Consider the following 19,946-nt stretch of genomic DNA (forward strand, 5'->3'; position numbering starts at 1 on the left):
CTAAATATGTAGTAGATGTGAGCAGAGACATGGCAGATGTTTAAGGACCAGTTATTAGCAGCGGTAGCTATAGCTGATGCTTGTCCTCCTAGACCTGGGATGAGGCAGGGTGGGGGGCTCTGAGGGAGGTCTAATGTGGCTGTTAGGGGGAACAAAGGGCTTGGAGGTAGGGGGGCCGAGAGAGGTTCACATTCCCCTTAACTCATTACTCAGTAAGAAAGAGGAAACCTTCATTTTGTCGCACATCATTTACTCATCCACTCACCTGCCTTGTAGAAGGTGTTTCTGTAGAGAAAGTGTTTGGAGTTTTGTACATTGGATGTCATTGTGAATTGGGGCCTGGACAGAAAGAAGGGATTTAGAGACGGAACCATATAGTCCATTTTGTCTCACTTGGGTCTTTGAGGTTGGGTGGCAGGAATACAGAGGACGTAATCTTCCCAGACCCACAAGGGTCATCCAGAGATGTGCATGTTTTCCTTGGGTCTAGCTCTATGATTTTTGGGGTTCAGAATGAAGGCTGGCAGACTAGTCTGTGTGGACTTCACACCTTGTGAATGGATCTCCCCACCGAAGCCTTGCCCCACTTCTGCCCACATGCACCTCACTGCCTTGGTGGGTTCCCAAACCTGCAGCCTCCTGCAGATTGTGAAAAGGATTGAGTTGCCAGCCGGAACCCCTACTGCTGTCTGGTCTCTTGTTCAAATACCCCAGGTATTTTGACTTTTTGGTGATAACCTCAACCCTGCCTGAAGCCAGGCCAGAGAGGAAGACAACGGCTGCCTGCCGTCAGGGTGCTCACGGGTCTTGAGTTCTCTCACTGTGGCATTGTGAAACTAGTTAGCACCTTCTGATGTCTGAGGCAGCTTGAAGCTGACTGGAGTCAGGCTGGTGTCTGGCATTTGTGTTGCGGAATCTAGTGAGTTGAGAGCACGCATGGACTTCCTGCCCAGTGCTGAACACAGGTCTCACTCCGACCGCATGGCCAGTCCTCACGGGCTCTGCTCCCAGGTTGTGTCGATGGTAGGCCGTGGTCTCATGTTTTCTGTAGTCTTTGTCGCCCCTTGTGAAAAGAAACCTCCATTTGCAGGCAGAGAGCATCTGCATCCTAGACGTCCTCCCAGACTCCGACTCCGTACCTTTCCCTATATAATTCCCATAGTAGATAGCTCAGTCCTCTACTTGGCGAGGTTGTCCAGTTAAGGGCCACTGTTGGCACAGTAGCTCCAGGTAGAGCCTCTAAAGGTATGCTGTGTTTGTGGTGAATCTGGAGTACCAAGAGGCCTGTTCTGAGGGTGGGCCCGTGGCACCTAAGAGTGCTCTGCAGATGTCGCCCTCCAGGATTCCTTTTTGCTGGCTCCCAGTGAGAGAACAGCACAGAAGCATGTGCCTGGATCTCCAGAGCTAGCCATTCCCGCCATGTGTTTCCTCCTTGACTGTCGTTTTTCCAGGGGAAGCCAGACCTCTTACTGTTTCCTCAGTACCCCAGGTTTCCCTGCTGTGAGAGTTTCCAGGGCCCCCGTTCAGGGGACTTTTAACAAAGTTGAGCAAACCCAGTACCAGGAAGCCCAACACTCCAGCTTCTCCTGGGACTTTGTGTCCAGAAGGAAGATCTGCATAGATGTGTAGACTTGAGTTGGAGTTCAGAGAACTTGGTCACCAGCATTGCTTCAAGTGGCCCTTTGGAACGATGGGCATCTGTCTGTTCAGTAAATGTTTTTGCGTACCCCTTATTTGACTTGTGGAGGAGACAAGAGCAGACCATGATGATGAGAAGAATGGACTTCGTACAGAGTAGGAAACCACTGGGCAGTGAACACACACTGGCCACAACTCGCCTGCTCTGTGACCTCCAGCCGATGACGTATCCTTCTGAGCTTCTCATCTGTGAACAGTACCAACTTCAAGGTTCCTGAGGCTCGGAGGAGTGCTTGTATGAAGTACTAGGCACCGAGGGTGGTGTGGGTGAACAAGCTTAATGTGTGGGATCTGACAAGAGAGAAGTAGGATTGAGTCCCCAGAAGGGCCAGCTTAGAAGGAGAATAGATGTGTCTATTGCGGTCAGGGGCTGGTGCCTGGCACCAAGTCCTTTGATGAAGGGCATGAAGCTGCAGTTCTCAGCAGGGCCTCGATGATCAGGGCTTTCTGCTGCCATGGGCATTGGTGTGGAGAGAAGGCAGTTGGCTGGGAGTGGCTGCTTGGATATCAGGGTTTGTCTCTAAGCCAGTTCAACACTTGAGTTGGCCTCTCTGTCTGAATGATAGGGGAGGCCCAGTCTTCCAGGAAGTGCTGTGACAGAGCCCAGAGCCCAGGGCTGCATCCGCTTCTATTAACTCAGAGTGTCTCTTTCACTTTCTCCTTTCCTATGGGACATGCTTTCAAGGGCAGTGAATCCTCAATGGAGCACACTGGAGGAAGTGGAAGGGCCTGAGGTTACAGAAGCCTGTGTTGGGTCTTGCTGTTAGGCGATTGACTCGCCCCTTCTCTGCTCTCTCATGGGGAGAGGTCAGCGTCCACCTCAGGAGTCTTTCTTTGGAAAGGTGTTGGGGAGGAGGACATGAGTGTTCTGGTGTACCTGTAACCAAGTAGAGTGCTCCGCTGCCGTGGAGGAATCTCTGATAATGACCGAGGACACCTCTGTGTCCTACCCTCCAGGTAACTGAGCCGTGAACATGTGTGGCTAGAGGCAGTGTGTTCTGGTGACCCCGTAAGCGGCTTTTTAGCCACTGGGCTGTTGCATAAAACAGTTCTTAGCCAGGTATGGCAAGTCCAAGACCATCTTGGCTACACACTTGAGTTATGCGTAGACCAGCCTGGGCTACAAGTGAGTTCAGTCTCAAAAAACCAAAAGCTAGACAACCAACCTCCTCATAGAGTTACAGGCAAAGGTTAATGAAGTAAGATTGCATCTAAGCCTAAGAGATGTTTGAGAAGTGGCCAGCAGCACATTTGACACCTGGGGCCTTAGTCACGCCTTCCCTTTGTCCTCTTGTTAGTTAAAGCAGAGTTCTGCTTTCCACTGGGGTGTGGCTGGAAGCCTGTTGTCTCCTTGGGTTTGGGGACTGGGAAGGAAGGCTCTGGTGTTTGAATAATGCTCTGGGAGTGCGCTCGCTCCGCATAGCCCTGTGCTTCCAGGAAAGCAGTTGATCGTCCCTGCTACAGATAATAGGAAACAAAGCGGAGTAAGGATGGAGCATACAGAGTTAAGTGTGGGATTTTTGCTGTGGTATTGTTTGTTCTCCTACTCTAAGTTATAACACTAAGGTGGACCGTTTGTAGATATTTGACCTCTGCTCTATACTCTGCTAACGTGTGTACCCAGCCCAGGCTTTTGTCAGGGGACAAGCTAGACTCATTGCTGCTATACCACTCTCCAGTCTTGTCCTGGGCATAGCACTTACATAGACAGCTGGGCTAGCCTTCCCAGACCTTCCCCTCCTACAGTGAAGGCTGTCTGACATGGAAGCCAGAGCACCTCATCCCTGGACTTAGCCCTACTATACTAGTTCTTGGTAACAGCCTCTACAGAGAAAAGAGTCACACGGTTCCCCTCACAACAGAGTCCATTGTACCTCCATTTCTGTGTTCCTATATCCATTCATCAGATGTTGGGTGGGCCTAGCTGCCTTGTTGGGGGTGGGTGTGGGGGTGAGGTTTCTCTTGCTTCTGCCAGTTTATGGTAGCATTTGACTAGGTTGCCTTCATGTCAGCCTAGCCACTTTCTTTAAAAAGGAAGGGAAGGGAGGAGAGGTGGCTCAGTGGTTAGAGCACTGACTGTTGTTGCAGAGGCCCCAGGTTGTGATTTCCAGCACCTATCTTCTGTAACCTCAATCCTAGCAGGAAATCTGATGCCCTCTTCTGGCCTCTTTAGGCACTGCATACATGTGATGAGTATTTATTCATGTGTATAGAATAAAAATAAATCTCAATATAAAAGAACTGTGGCTTCCTTGGGCTTCACTGGATCACTGAACAAGCAAGGTGTCATATGAGCTCTGGCTTCTCACTGTGGCAAGCGCTGTAAAGTCTAGTATCGAACATACAGTTAGGGCAAAACCAGCCAGACAAATAATTACAGGGTGTGGTGTGGTGAGTGCTGGAAGGAAACAAGCACGGGCTGCTCTGTCTGAAGGATGTTGAGGGCATGCTGCAAGGACAAAGGCCCAACCTCGGACTGGTGGTTTAAAGGTTCATTTGTCATTTATGTCTCCTTCCGTCCATCTAAGCCACACCACTGTCTCTGGAGAGTGGCCTCAGTGGTCTAGGGCAGGTCTGTAGTGCAGATCTGATCACTGTGGGCAAACTAAGCTAGAGAGGAATCTGGAGCCTAGTGGCTAGAAAAAAGGGTTTCTCTGTAAAGCTGGGTACAGAGTGTGTGACTTTGGAGAGACAGAATTTAGACTTCTATAATGTCCCCCTTAGCCTCGCTTGAGCCCCCTAAGCATCATCTGTGTGGCCTTAGTGTTTCCCTGGTAGCCACAGAATCGGAGCTTCTTGATCTCTTATCGTGGTTGCTCCTACAGCTCCACAGAACTGGAGACCCAGGCTCCTAGAGGCTTCTGGAGACTCTGCTTATTGGCCCCCAGAGAGCAAGGAGTGCTGGGCCATGAGCTGAGTGCTGGGGAGAGTTGGTGGGCACCGTGGAGTTGGTCTCAAGAGTCTCCACGTGAATTCCTGGCTTAGCCCTTGGTGCTCTCATGCTCTCTTTTCAAGAAGAGGTCTGAGATGGTGCTGGGCTAGCCTTTGAGAGGCTGAGGTGGCTTGGTGCCCAGGCACAAGTGTTTGTACTCTGCTCTCACCTCCTGGGCCCATCCTGGGGGAAGCAGGGAGGGCTGCTTTTTATAGCTGCAGAGGGGCTTTGTACAGGCTCTGCTGCTTCCTTCCCGCTCTTGCCCTTCCCGTGTTGGCCAGAGGCCCTGGCTTCAGCGAAATTCAGGACTAAATGGGTGAGACCTTCTCCAGCAGAAGACTGGCATCTTCTCTACTGATCCCAGGCCTGGCAGAGAGGAGATGGATAAGCAAGAAAAAGAGATGGCCCAGTCCTTGACCCTGGGGAGTTTGAAACCCAGAAGCAGATGTGAGCCCAGGGCTCATAGGAGACAGTACTGACTTAAAGTGCTGAGAGCTGAGCCCAGGGCCCTAGATCTTTCTGGCAGCCTATCTTTTCCTGTATAGCCTCTTCCCTATTGATTGGCACGTCAGCACAGGGTAGCGGCTCTTGAAGTGAAGCAGAACATAGACACTAGGAAGAGTTTACGGAGCCAACTGGTGATAGAGCTCGGAGCCCACAGCAGGTTTGATACCACGTGTTTGTGGATCTAATTTGTCTTCAGCTTAACTGGGGCATTCATTTCGGATTGACCTCCTGGAGCTATGGCTGAGTTAAAAGCCTTGTAGAGTGATTCTTGGGGACATGTGTACCTGAGAGTCAGAGAGGCCTTGGCTTGGCCATAGCTGTGGTAAGAATAAGGTCTTGACAATATAGTTTCTGTCTGTAGGTAGATGTGAGTGTGTGGGAGATTCCAGTCTCAGGCCCAGATAGTGGGCCTGAGTTCTAGAGTCGTTAGCCCGAGAAAGAGCAGAGGAAAGCCTCTGTTAGCCCACAGGTTTCTCAGCCTCAGGTGGTGGTAGGGTCAGCATAGGTGTGGAGTCCCTTCCTTGGGCAGCTTAGGGGTTGGCACAGGCAGGATGGTTCTTCTCTAAAGCTCTGCAGCCACCTAATGATCTCACCTGAAGCCTCATATACTGGAGGCAGCTTTTCTTTTCCTGCCCCAGTCACTTCCTCACCCGCAACAGTGAAAGAGTGTAATGTGCTTGTGTTGGGTTCCTTCTTGGAACCACTTAGCATTATCTACCAGGGAGGCGCAGAAGGTAACAGTGGCATTTTATCAGGGGTTTTGGGGAAAGGCCTCTTGAGTCCAGTGCTATGGAGGGGTGGGGCCATGAAGCTTCAAAGCAGGAAAACCTCCTAGGATATAAAGAAATAAGTCTGTGGTCACCAACCTCCAACTTGATGACTTCCTTTGTCTTTGAGAATTACCTACTTGTACAAGCAAGTAGTAAGAGTAGCTCAGTTCTTTTGGCAGGGGAAGCCCCTCCCCGGCTTGTCTCCTCTTCAGTCTGGAACTGCTTTCTTTGTGGTAGAGAGGGCCCAGATTTTCCCTTCTCCTCCTGACCATTGTTGGTCCTCTGCCCTTTGGGAGGGGCATACAATAGGCAGGGCAGCAGAGAGGCCTGGGACTGAGGCTGTGAGGTCTGTCTTGTCTGCTGGCAGGAGCATGTCGGTCAGCCAAGACTCTCATTATAGTTGTCTTTCTTTGTACACATGTTAAGTTTCTGCTAGGTATGGAGCAGTGAAGATGATAGACATAGTTCGTGTCCTCAAGGAATTTAAAACAAAACAATCAGACAGCCCTAGAGCAACATAGGAGAACTGAGAGACAGCTCGTTGAGGGGGAAACACACTTGCCGAGCAAACAAAGGCCTGCAGCCTTTGATCACTGGAACCTGTAGTTGTTCTCTGGCCTCCGTAGTGTTATGGGATGTGTGCACCCTTACACACACACACACACACTAACAACAACAAAAACAACAACAATAATAGAACTTAAAACACACATAGGGCTTTTGTTACTAGTGCCATAAAGCAGGCTGGAGTCCTGCCATCCTCCCTGTGTTGTTCCCACTTGGCTGCTTCCCACAGGGATCCCAAGGCACAGCCAGGGGCACATCGGCTTGGCTTAGAGATATCGTTGGCTCTGCCCCTTGCCAACTGTCACCTTCGGTATGATCATTAACCACTCTGTGCTTAGTGTCCTTGATGGTAATGGGAACCCTAAAACGTGTTTCACAGTATTAGCTGTAAGGGTGAAACAGCTCCGTTTAATTAAGAGCTTGATGTAACATGCGAAGCAAACAGGCCAGAGATGAGTGACAGGACAGTGACAGGACACCAGATGCTGCTCTTGCTGCTGCTGCCCTCCCCACCCAGCAGAGGCGACAAACCTCATCCTTTGTGCTTTGCAGTTTCTGAGGACTGTCTGCAGGCTGTTTAACATAACCTGGTAGCGTGAGGCAAACCTAATCCTTCTTCGGATGGCTGAGCTCTAGCACCCAGTTGATGTCCTTACAGGGGCTCATTATGAGTAGCAGTCAGCTGGACTGAGAAACATAGAAATCAAAGACACTTGGAACAGTATGTTGTGAGGTCAGGAGACAGCTTGTTGGAGTTGGTTCTCTCCTTCTGCCATGTGGGTCCTGGGGATTGAACTCAGGTCATCAGACTTGGCAGCCGGTGCCTTCTGCTTGAATCATTTTGCTAGGTCTGAGAAAAGAGAGCCATGATGGGTGGTTGTGAAGTTTTCAGTTCACATTGTTGCTGTACACAGAGGAGCATAGCCAGGAACCTAGGGTTTGGGATGAGAAGATAATATTTGCTTTGAAGTGTGTGTGTGTGTGTGTGTGTGTGTGTGTGTGTGTGTGTGTGTGTGTCTGTCTGTCTGTCTGTCTGTCTGTCTGTCTGTGATCCTTAGGTGGACAGGTAGGAAAGGAAATGAGCAGTTGGGAGTGTAGTACCAGACATTTAGAGGGTAGAGATGTTTTGCGAATTGTTTATCAGAAGGAGTTAAAGCTGAGGACATGGCTATCATTGAGGAGAAAGCAGAGCACAAGAACAGAGGCCTGTGGCCCATGTTTAATTGGGTCGGCCTTTAGCACACAAAGAAGCAGGAAAGGCTGGGTAAGGTTGTGTGGAAAAAGTCAAGAGTAAAGCACCAAATAGAAGGGAGGCCGTGCACACAGCACCACAGATGTCTCCCACTGTTCCATTCTTTGCATGACCTCATAGTTATCTGCTTCCCCATCTGTTTCCTCCGTCAGCCTGGGATTTTCTGAAGGGCAGGAACTCAGTACCCATTGATCTGTTTCCCCAGGACCCAACTTAGATAGATGCCTGGTAACTAACAGAGTCATGGATTGAGTAAATGAGCTTCAAGTGACTGAGGTCTCGTCTGGCTCTGTGTTCTCTGTGGGGCCTTCTTTCTCTTCCTTCCTTCTTCCTTTGGGACTTACATATGCTGTTACCATTTGAAATAAACTATGTTTTAGGAAAGAGGGCTTCCTGCCTGCCTGTGCAGTGGGAAGCCTTCTGTGATCTCCTTTGTCTCCATGTACCCATTGTCAGGGTTGGTACTATCATGAACCTCCAGAACGCCCCTCTGCCATGAATCGCCATGGAATGGGACCCCTTGGGTCCCATCCCTCGTTTGCCTAAACAGGAAAGTCACCTAGACCCTGGTCTCTAGGTGGCCTTGTATATTGGTGAGGATTGTATGCTGAAGCAGTTGATACCAAGCATGGCGTGTACTGGGAGACTGCGGACCTCTGTCCAGCTGTCTGAATGGCTGCTTCCTGTTTACCAGGGTAGGAAAGAAAGAGGCTGAATGCAGTTAGGCTGAGCTGCTCTTCCTGGTCAGGTGTTGGAGGCAGTGTTGTGGGTGTAAACTGGTTTGGCTGTGGTTCTGAGGAGGGGTCACTGCTCCTTTCCTCTGCAGTTGCTGGTGTGGCAGCAGCTGCACAGGCACAGGAGGAGAGTGTGTCTTGTCACCATCGGCTCTTTGCCATGTGACCCTGTGGGGGATATTTTCTGTGAAAGTGAGTGTTTGGAAAGTGGCTTCGTTGGAGGTGGGGATGCTAGGACCTGAGTTCTGGTCCAGAGTCATGAGTCTAAGTTAAGGTTTGGGGTTTTGTGGCTTGGCTCCCTGGGACTGTTGTAGTAAAGACCCCTAAAAGGTTTAGTGTCCCATTCGTTTTATTCTCTTTCTCTGGTGTTCCTGCTGGTGGACTCTGACTGGATTACAGAATACTTAGCAACAACGTCCATCTCTGCAGTGGATGCACAGCGTGCTTGGCCCACTCTGATGGGCAAGAAAGCTGATGACAAGCGTGTGCCTAGCCTGATGTTTGGGAAGAGTCTTCCTTCAGGAACCAAGCACTAGAAGAGCCCTCTTCCCCATTTCTCAAGCTACAGACTAGCTGTCTGCCATTTAGCTTCTCCCTGTGACAGCACTGTTTCTTCTGCCTACTCAAGTCCTGTCTGAAGCATAAGAACCTATTCTATAGAAGAAGTGGGCTCTCACCCAGCCCTGAGTGCCACCTTCCTGGCTGTCAGAGTTCTTGGGGTTAGTTCTCACCTGGGGTGCCCCGGATGAGAAGTCTTTTAGACACTGGCATGTCTAAAGGTTCTTGCTGTCTGTGTAAGCATCCTCCAAATGCTACCCTCTGAGTAAGGCTGGTCTCTAGTCTCAGGGTCTCCAGCTAGGAGTTTGTCCCTGGGTTGAGGAAGGCAAAAAAAAGAAGAAAGGAGATGGAACAGGAACCCTTCCGGAGTCCCTGCCTCATCAGACAAACTTTGATTTTACTAATTTAGTCTTGTGTCATCTGCCTCAGATCATAGAGAGGCAGCAAGCACACTTCAACTCCTACCAAAGCAAAATAGAAGATTGAAATGAGGGGACAGGTCAGGGCTGGTGCTCCCCAGTTGATGTGAGGTTCTAACCATCCAGAAAGGAGAACTGTTCATCTTTGCAATTTCAGACCTGTTGGTCTCTCTTCTTTTCTTCTGGACTGTACTTGTGGGGTACACCTGCCTACACTGTGGGGAGTGCTAGAGACTCAAGAAATAGTATCCGTAGCTCACCTTTGCACATAGTAATCAATGAGACCTGTGCCACACAGAGCACTCATCTTGTAAAGCCTAATTGTAAGCTGGGAATAACTGCTTGGGTTCTTTTCCAGGTGGCCTTTATCTTCAAAAACTCTCTTAGAGGTTTGAGTTTGCCCTCTGAGCAGAGCCCTGGCAGGCAGCTGTGTCATCTCCCCTAGGGCTGTCTTTCACAGGACTCATGTCAATAACACCAGACGCACAGGCAGGTGCTTCTCAGCAAGGCCCTTACCTTGTGAAGTGAGAAGAAGTCTGTTTTCCAGCTTGGGAAACTGAATCTGAAATCATGAGAGCCTATGAGAACCTCACAGCTGGAATTGAAGGGCCCTATGGTTCTTGGTTCTTCCTGCTAGGCCTGGCAGCTTCAGGAACAGATATCTGGTCAGGGTGGGTTCCCTGAGGTGTAGGAGTAGGAAGGTCTCCATTAGGGACACTGAGGAGCACAGACCACCAGGATTCTGCCTGGTGTACCAGACTGTCTGGCCTTAGAGCTACCATGTGACATTAGTCCCTGGCATAGGTGTGGGTGGTTCCTCATTATTCAAATCCTTTGAGACGAGCCTGTCACAGTAGCTCACACCTAGGGATCTCAGCCCTCTGGAGGCTGAGTCTGGAGAACTGCAAGACCCAGGGCTATCTAAAAGGATAGAAACAAGCAACAAAAGAAAAACCAAGTCCTGGTTTCATCATAAGAGTTTATAAAGATAAGTGTGAAGGACTGGCTGTCCCTTGCTTCCCAGGCACCCAGGCCATTCTCAAGCCTGGGTAAGCCTTCTCACTTGGCCCAGAGCCCTTGTCCTTGGAGGAGTGCATACATCAAAGCTCCTGACAGGCGGTGCTAGCTAGACCGTGCCCATTCAGGTTATGGTAAGCCTGCAGTTGGGCCATTATAACATCATGGTCCCTTGGATGTGGACAGATCTGTCCTTGTCTTCAGCGCATATCTTCTTTTCACTTCCCAGTCCCTGGACGTCAGGACCTCAGTGTGCTGGACTTACACTAATGTTCCTCCAAATGCTGTTCTCCCACAGTCTTTAGAGGGAAGGGAATGCTGGCTCATGGGTCTTCCAGGCATAGGGAATGAATATCTAAGCAGTTGCGAACAGTGCTTGCTGACACACAGTCATTCCTAACACACAGAAGGTCTCACCCAGACAGTGGCTGGACTGGCAAAGTCATCCTTTTCTCTTGTGCAACTAAAGCAGAGCTGTGTCTGATGAAGGAGTCTCTTTTCCTGTGACAGCAGCTCCTGGGAATGAGCCTAGGCTTCCTCTCTGTCCTGAGACACAGACTATGCTCTCATGGCCTAGCAGGCTATTTCATTGCTCTCAGGTCCTTCTCAGTCTGCTTCTAACTTCACAGATTTAGAGGGCATCAGGGCCTTGCTGCTGTCTCCTTATGGGAGGAGGAAGAAGGGAATCAGTATGACCAGTATGGGCTTAGAAGAGTGATGACCCTGGCCTCCCTATTCTATGCCTTCCTGGTTCCTATTTAATCATATGCCTGTTCTAACTTCAGACTGTGCAAATGTGTCTGGAACACAGAGCAGGCTAGAGCTCACATGGGCCTACTTGGTTCTGTGCACATACACACATGTGCATATGTGTGTGCACACACCATCCACATGTGTGTGTGCGTGTGCGTGTGTGCGTGTGTGTGTGTGTGTGTGTGTGTGTGTGTGTGTGTGTAGGGGAAGCACAGGTGACCTACCCATGAGCCTTAGACAGACCTCACAGCTGCCTGTCTATTGTGTATACACAGCCTGTAGGGGCAGCAGCAGGAATGACCTTAACTGTGGGTCATGTAGATATGTGTGCGGAATGTGTAGGAGGGGTTTGATAGCTTTGCACTGGAAGAATATTCTAGCTTCTGTTTCAAAGGGCAGAGTTTTGTGGTGGTCATGTGGTGTGTGATGTAGGTATTTCCTCCTAATGGAAGCTCTTCCTCCTTCCACCTTTGGAAACTGTATTGTCAAGTTGTAGCTTTGTGACCCAACTCTCCCGCCCTCTAGAATTCTAGAACTGAGTAGAAAGCCCCCGTTTTACTCCACCCACACCCCCCAATGCCTTTTTACTCACCAGATCCATGAGCCTGCATTTTTCTCATTTTTGCATTCAGTGGGTACTGGAAGGGGCTCTGCCTCCCCTGGAGTGTGAGGAACGAGCATTTATTTCATAGCAGCCTGAGGCATTGACTGGGTGATTACTCTAGAAAGGAGCTTCCCATTGGATCTCCAGTAGGAGACAATCCAGTGTTAGAACTGGCCTGGCCAGGATCCAGGATGCAATGGAGGAGGAGCATGGGCTGTTCATGCTGTAGGTCTGACTTGGGTTGGAAGGATCAGAGAGAGGGAAGACAAAAGGTCAAGGTGACTCTGAGCCCCATCATGAGAAAAGGCTGAAAAGGGAGTTGGTTCATGTAGGGTAGTAGCTATTCACAGGAGGGACATGAGTGGGCCTATAGGGCCAGGTGTCCAAACAGTGTTTTATGGTTCAGAAGAGTCAGGAAGGAAAGCTAGCTGGTGAGAACTGTGGCCACCAACAGGAAAGTTCAGACTTCCTGCTGGAAAATAGAACTGGGAGCTTTGCTGAGGGGACAGAATTGGGGGCCAGTGCTGTTTGTGGTAGCAGAGCTGGGGATAGGACCACAAGTGTTGCCATTTTTTCAGGTGGGACAGATGAGGCAATGTGGCTGACTCAAGGGACAAGTAAGGAGACTTCTGGGTGCTGGTTGGAGCCTTTGGGATGTTCCAGCCATGCTGGTGTTTAGAACTAGAATCTAAGCGGAATTTACTTAGGAGGAGGACTGGTCAGAACATTTTAAGGAGTTCCCAAGCTGAGGGAAAGCGTGCTGAAGCCTGAATCTCTTCTTGGGCCGAGTGTTTTCTTCTGTCTGGGCTCCCATCGAGTTCAAGGATGAGTGGGTGTACAGTCAGGGCAGCTGTCTCAGGACCTCTCAGACCCTCTGAGAGCCCACATTGGGGCAAGTGCTGGCCAAGGAACAGCTCCCTTCTTGTGGGGCACACAGTTTCCATGCTTTGGGGGTGGGGCACTTTCGGCCAGCATCCTCTCTGATGCTTTTAATCACCCTTCCTTCCCAAGTGTAGCAGCCGATTCAGGGCAGTTGTCTCTGCTCAGACTTACAGCTACTGTGATATAGAGCTAGAGTCTGACCCATGAAGCCCACTACTCCATAATCCTGAGAAACTGAGTCAGACCTTCGCTCTTTTGTCGGTAAGACTACAGCTGGAAGGAGTAAATGCGTCACTGGCTCACTTGCTCTGTCTGTCACTCAGGTCGATGTAGCTATTCCAGTCATTTACCTCTCATGTACTTGTCTCACCTTTGCTTGTGAAAGTAGGAGAATAGTTGAGAATCCCTGTGTAACTGAGAGAAGGACACCAAGCCACACAGTGTAGCCATTCTTGGACAGCCTTGGCCTACCAGAACTTGGCCTTTTGCTAAGTCTTGTGTGGGCATGTCTGGGGTGTGGGTCATTTCAGGATTTGCCGGTTTTCTGGACCTGATCCATGGTTTCTGAGACCAAGCTAGACTTGCCCAGCCTGGGATTTCCAGTTGGGTCTGCACATGTGTTAGAAAGTGATCAGCGGGGACCTGACTGTATCCCTGTTCCTCAGGAGTCCAGCTCTTCCCAGGTCTAAGTGTATAGCCTGTACTTCAGCCATGGAACGGAGATGGGGCAGGGATAAGGCACACCCCCCCGCCGCCCCTGTCCCCAAAGAGCCCTCACCTTAAACAGTAACAAAGGGTCTGCTGTTAGACAAGCCCAACTTTGTCACCTGGGGTGACTATGAGTGGTTGAGTTTGTCTCAGCGAAAGGGTCCAGTCCCTGAAGGTGGAGACTGGACAGACCAAGGAGAGCAGGCTGTGCTCCTGTCGATGCGGACTGTGAAGACCTCAGCCTGACCTTGGCCGTTATCTTCCCAGTCGATATCCGAGAAATCAAGGAGATCCGCCCAGGGAAGACTTCCCGGGACTTTGACCGCTACCAAGAAGACCCTGCCTTCCGGCCAGATCAGTCACACTGTTTTGTCATCCTCTATGGAATGGAATTCCGCCTGAAGACCCTGAGCCTGCAAGGTGGGAGACGCGGGCTTAGAGGAGGAGGTGGGGTGCAGTGGGGAAGCCCAGATGCACTTGCTCTTACGGGAGAGGTGCCCTCTGCTCAGCTCTTGCTCTGCTCACAGCCACATCTGAGGATGAAGTGAACATGTGGATCAAGGGCTTAACTTGGCTCATGGAAGATACGCTGCAGGCGGCCACACCCCTGCAAATTGAGAGGTGAGACTCACCTTCATGGTTCAGACCAGGCGTCTTGGAACCAAGGGGAAAGAGGCAGAGACTTTAGATTCCCTGTGCACACAGTAACGTTCTCTTCTCCCTGGGCTTTACCTTAGCTGGAGAAGGGACCCTTACCTCAGGCTTCTCGCTCTCTCTCTTCAGATGGCTCCGGAAGCAGTTCTACTCAGTGGATCGTAACCGAGAGGATCGGTAGGTGCTAAGCCGAGGTGTATGTGTAACCACGGGGTGGAGGCATCCAGAGCAGTTGAGCCAGAGGCCCAAAGAACTGAGTTACACTGGTTAGGGGTTCTGACACAGAGGTAGCTCATGCTGCTGACAGTGGGGTACAAAGCTGGCTCTGGGTCTTAGAGGTCTGACTGGCACTGCAGCCAGAGGACCAGGAGCTGGAGGAAGCAAAGACCAGGTGGTACTGCTGTCAATGCAGCTTGTACTGTTGCAAGGCGCTCTGATAGTCCCCAGAGGCAGGAAGCCATGGAGGTGTAGAGGGACGACCTGCTCTGACTTAGAGTTTCCTTAGTGCCCTAGATAGGCTTACTACTGCTGACTGAAACACATGAACAGGCAGCTTGGGGAGGCAAGGGTTTATTCAGCTTAAATTAACTTCCTCAGGGGTTGGGGATTTAGCTCAGTGGTAGAGTGCTTGCCTAGCAAGCGCAAGGCCCTGGGTTTGGTCCCCAGCTCCGAAAAAAAGAAAAGGAAAAAAAAATTAACTTCCTCATTGTTATTCATCACCAAAGGAAGCCAGGACAGGAACTCCTCAAGCAGGACAGGAATCTGGAGTCAGGAGCTGAGTGAGGTCATGGAGGGGTGCTGCTTACTGGCTTGCTCCTTCCTCATAACTTAACCTGCTTTCTTATAGAGCCTACCTACCAACACTGGGATGGGCTTCCCCACATCAGTCACACATTAAGAAAATGCCCTGCAGGCTTGCCTGTACTGGATCTCACAGAGGCATTTTCTCAGCTGAGGCTGGCTCTTCTCCCCAGTGACTCTGACTTGTGTCCAGTAAACATAAAACTCACCAAACCACTCAAGATCGTAGTGCTGTAGAGGACTGTTGGACACCGTCTGACCATTCTGGGTGTAGGTGAGAGGGCTCAGACTGAGGTAATAATGGTAGGAATCAGCTGGATTGCATCAAAAAGTCAGAGATCAATAGGCTTTTGACTTGAGCAGCTGGAAAGTAAAGTTGCCATTGGCTGAGACAAGAAGACAGTGGGAGGAACACATTTGGGGAGCTTAGGGCCCCTAAGTTTTATGGTGCATAGTAGATGCCCAGGTAGGGAGGTAGGATGAGTTCAGATGAGGAGACGGGGCTGGAGGTGGAACACAGGGGTGTGGACAGGAGAAATGAAAAGTTGTGGGGTTCCAAATAAAAACTCATGGACCCAGATAGCAAGAAAAGGGAAGACAGGCCCAGGGACCAACTCCATGGAAACTAGGGAGGGAGGAATAAGTTTACCCTTGTGTGTAATAACGTTGTGTAATAGCCTCAGCCCAGTGGTGAGCAGCTCAGGGGCATAAAGGGAGTGCAGGCGAGTCTCGTAAGAGTTATGTAGATGGGGAAGCAAGAAGCAAGCACAGCAGAGTGGAAAGAGCAGCTCGTTTCTATGACGATGGGAAAGGGAGGGTCAGCTTCAGTCTCCTTGGTGAGTATGTGGCCCCTTGACAACAGCTTCCTGGGTGACTGAGGGTCAGGTGACCTAATGCTCTCCATAGAGCACTGGTTCTCAACCTGTGGGTCTCAGTCCCTTTGGGAAGGTTGGGTGACCTTTCACAGGTGTCACCTTAGACCATCTGCATAGCAGACATTTACAGTAGGGTTCCTGACAGTAGCAAAGTTACCCTTATGAAGCTATGAAATAATGGTCTACTTAGAGGTTACCGCAGCATGAGGAGGAACTGTTTTAAGAGTCGCCATGTTAATTTGAGTACTACTGTTCTGGAGATTCCACCCCTGGTGAAGATCTGAGCCTTCCTGCTTGGCTTTAGGTCCTTATTCACCAAGGAGACAGGTGTGCCCCTATTCAGCACCCACTCCCAGGAGAGCATCCTGTTCCTGGGCGCCCTCCCTCTCCCCTCCTATTTCTCCCTGTCCTTTCCTCCCCCCCCCCCCCCCGTCCCTTCCCCTCCATCTCTCTCCTCTTCCTGTCTCTGACTAGGTTCCTCTCCTGGAGTCAGTTTACTGTCCAGCCTCAGGAGTAACAGCCAAGCAGCAGCAGTCATTTGTGCTAAGGGTGCACATGCTTCCTTCCCTGCTGCCATTCTGGGGCCTGTGGGTCCCAGGGTATTCTAGTTACTGGCAGTGGGCACGAGATGTGAGCAGGGACAACTGCTGGGGGTGGCTTATTCTTCCCCTGACCCCAGCCTGACCTGCTCTCCTAAGCAGTTTGAAACAATGGTGCCCTTGAGACTGCAGGTTCCCAGAGGACAGGTGTTTACCTGTCCATCCTTGGGTAGGCTCAGCCTAAAGTCAAAAGGGAATCCTTTTTTTCTCCTCAGTATATCAGCCAAGGACCTGAAGAACATGCTGTCACAGGTCAACTACCGGGTCCCCAACATGCGCTTCCTCCGAGAGCGGCTGACGGTAATGGACCCTTGGGGCTGTCTACTGGCAGGGCAGGAAGGCCAGTGACTGCTCACAAGGGGCCTGACTGGCAGTCCTGCTCTGTCCCATGTAGGACCTTGAACAGCGCAGCGGGGACATCACCTATGGGCAGTTTGCTCAGCTTTACCGCAGCCTCATGTACAGCGCCCAGAAGACGGTGCATGAGCCTCTTGCCCTCCCCTGTCCTTGACCCAACTTCTCTGCCTCCTCTCATAGCCCTGCTGCCCTGCTTTGGAGTTTTGGGTGCCATTGCTCCAGCCATACCCCCAGAGCATCTGCTCCCTAACCTTTTCTTAAGAGCCCCTTTCCTGCATGGTCTCCCAGGGCTCTCCTCCTGACCAGATTCTGTTCTCTGCAGATGGACCTTCCGTTCTTGGAAACCAACACTTTGAGGTTTGGTTTAGAACAGCCAATTGGGCTTTTTCTCTGGGTGGTTTCAGATCCAGGTGGGGGTGGGGCATAATAAACCACTGGGCATCTACATTAATTAGCCAGGGGCCCCTTGGCTGTTGATCAAGTCAGCCAGCTGCCAGACACTGCCTTCTCTCCCTGCAGGACTGGAGAGCGGCCAGAGCTTTGCCAGGTGTCCCTTTCTGAGTTCCAGCAGTTCCTTCTTGAGTACCAGGGGGTACGGCTGGGCCAGGGAGTCAGGCTACGGGTGGGTTTATCATCGGTGGCTTCTTCCATGACTTCCTCTTTGCCTAGCAGGAGCTGTGGGCTGTCGACCGGCTTCAGGTGCAGGAATTTATGCTCAGCTTCCTTCGAGACCCCTTGCGAGAGATTGAGGAGCCATACTTCTTCTTGGATGAGGTGAGCCTCGCCTTCCCCACCATTCTGTTGGAGAAAACAGGTGGGGTGACAAGAGCTGACCTGTGCTCTAAAAGCTGTGTATGCCACCTACTGCCTACTTTGCCAGTGCAGTTGAGACTTGAGTACACTCTTGTGTACTTATTTCCATCCCAAGTGGCAGCCAGGATTCATTCACATTCTCCTCCACATTTATTCTTGTAGCTTGTCACCTTTCTGTTCTCCAAAGAGAACAGTGTGTGGAACTCACAGCTGGATGCCGTGTGCCCAGAAACCATGAACAACCCACTGTCTCACTATTGGATCTCTTCCTCGCATAATACGTGCGTATGCCTCTTTCTGTTCATCTGTCCTCTTCTGAGGAGGAATTAAGGCCCACCAGAGGCCACACGAACCTCTCCTTGCTTCTCCAGGTATCTGACTGGGGACCAGTTCTCCAGCGAGTCCTCCCTGGAAGCCTACGCTCGCTGCCTGAGGATGGGCTGTCGCTGCATCGAGTGTACGTTGGGTCTAGGGTTTGGAGAGGGAAGGTGGGAGACCTACTGCTTGACCATGATGACACTGTTCCCTAGTGGACTGCTGGGATGGGCCAGATGGGATGCCAGTCATTTACCATGGGCACACCCTCACCACCAAGATTAAGTTCTCAGATGTCCTGCACACCATCAAGGAGCACGCGTTCGTAGCCTCAGAGTGAGTAGATGTGGAGGCCATGGGCAACCTCCGAAAGTCCTTTCACTCCTGGGACCCCTTGTACCCACTTCTCCTGTCTCCTCTGCTCTCACTCTAGCCAGGTTCCTGAGTTCTTGTCTCTGCTCCCGGCATCTCTGGCTAGCACTGAAGCGTATCTCATTCTCAAAAAAACCACGCCCGTAACTGTGCTCTCGGATCTTCTCCTTTTCCTTCGTTGCCCAGAAAAGATGAGCCGTTCTCAGTTGCTAGGTTCCACCAAGCCCGCAGTCCCCACTGCACAGAAAGGGTCCTCAAGCTCCATCTGAGGGCTGCTGCTTGTCTTTCCCGACCGATTTTGTGTGCAGCCTTTTGCTAGGGTAGCCTCAGCATCTCAGAGGCTCCCTTCTGTAACACTTGCCACTTCTTGGTTTCCGCTGCCTCCCAGCTGCCTCCTGATGAGCCCCCAGCCCACTCCAGGGGCTCCCTCTCTTCAGAGGGGTCCTGTGGGCAGAGTGCCCAGGCCCTCGACTCCACTCTTTCACTCTAAGGATGTTTGGACTGAGGTCTGAGCAGCATGACTCTCAGCAGTGTCACTGTGCTGGCCCGTTGCCTTCAGGTACCCTGTCATCCTGTCCATCGAGGACCACTGCAGCATTGCCCAGCAGAGGAACATGGCCCAGCACTTCAGGAAGGTGCTCGGTGACACGCTCCTCACCAAGCCCGTGGACATTGCCGCTGATGGGCTCCCTTCTCCCAACCAGCTCAAGAGGAAGATCCTGATTAAGGTTGGAAGTAGAAACCTTGCGTCAGGAGATGGGGCTAGGTGTGGAATGGTTTTGCCATGACCTGGTCTGCTTCCACAGCATAAGAAGCTGGCTGAGGGCAGTGCCTATGAGGAGGTGCCTACCTCTGTGATGTACTCCGAGAATGACATCAGTAACTCCATCAAGAATGGTATCCTCTACTTGGAGGACCCCGTGAATCATGTGAGGTCTAGCTGAGCTTGGACATGGTGGGGCAGTGTGTTGAACTCTGGCTTACGGGTCCCCTTTGGTCTCCTCCAGGAGTGGTACCCCCACTACTTTGTTCTGACTAGCAGCAAGATCTACTACTCTGAGGAGACCAGCAGTGACCAGGGAAATGAGGATGAAGAGGAGCCGAAGGAGGTAGACTTGTTGAGGGGCGTGGGTTCAGCTGAACGAGAACTTGATAGTCACTGGTGTCTTTGCTGTCACCCTGTCTAGGCCAGTGGCAGCACAGAGCTGCACTCGAGCGAGAAGTGGTTCCACGGGAAGCTCGGGGCTGGGCGAGACGGGCGGCACATTGCTGAGCGCCTGCTCACCGAGTACTGCATAGAGACTGGGGCTCCCGATGGCTCCTTCCTAGTGCGAGAAAGTGAGACCTTCGTGGGGGACTACACGCTGTCTTTCTGGTAACCCACATCTAGCACCATATCTATGTGTAGTCCGTGTGTATGATAGACTGCTGTACCTAGACGGGAACTGGTTACCATTGCAGCCTTGGGTCTAGGTTTTCCGTAGAACATTAATTCATTAATTCATTCTTTTTTTTTTTTTTTTTTTTTTGGTTCTTTTTTTTTCTTTTTTTTTTTTTGGTTCTTTTTTTTCGGAGCTGGGGACCGAACCCAGGGCCTTGCGCTTCCCTGGCAAGCTCTCTACCACTGAGCTAAATCCCCAACCCCACATTAATTCATTCTTACAGTGAATGTTTGTTGTGTATGACCTCCTCCAAGCTTCTTTTGAGAATGGCCTCCCTTTTTGAAATGTTATGCCTTGCCTAGTTATGTATTCTTTGG

General features: G+C 51.0%; 1 protein-coding gene across 3 annotated transcripts in view; it reads left to right on the forward strand.

Annotated features, from left to right (window-relative positions):
- Positions 1–19,946, forward strand: part of Plcg1 (phospholipase C, gamma 1) — a 31,221-nt gene that overhangs the window by 2,467 nt on the left and 8,808 nt on the right. For all 3 annotated transcript variants that reach the window (XR_015682116.1, XM_087649790.1, NM_013187.2), the window contains 15 exon segments: positions 13,669–13,821; positions 13,929–14,022; positions 14,185–14,232; positions 16,546–16,630; positions 16,725–16,808; positions 17,010–17,044; positions 17,207–17,279; positions 17,360–17,461; positions 17,663–17,781; positions 17,872–17,957; positions 18,031–18,151; positions 18,747–18,915; positions 18,994–19,116; positions 19,195–19,296; positions 19,375–19,562. Coding sequence is in view for 2 of the 3 variants with exons in the window: in XM_087649790.1 (XP_087505916.1) it covers positions 13,669–13,821; positions 13,929–14,022; positions 14,185–14,232; positions 16,546–16,630; positions 16,725–16,808; positions 17,010–17,044; positions 17,207–17,279; positions 17,360–17,461; positions 17,663–17,781; positions 17,872–17,957; positions 18,031–18,151; positions 18,747–18,915; positions 18,994–19,116; positions 19,195–19,296; positions 19,375–19,562 (1,582 nt within the window). In the remaining variant the exon portion in view is untranslated.

The sequence above is a fragment of the Rattus norvegicus genome, chromosome 3 (genome assembly GCF_021556685.1).
Source record: "Rattus norvegicus strain SHRSP/BbbUtx chromosome 3, alternate assembly SHRSP_T2T, whole genome shotgun sequence".
In the NCBI taxonomy this organism is placed as follows: Eukaryota; Metazoa; Chordata; class Mammalia; order Rodentia; family Muridae; genus Rattus; species Rattus norvegicus.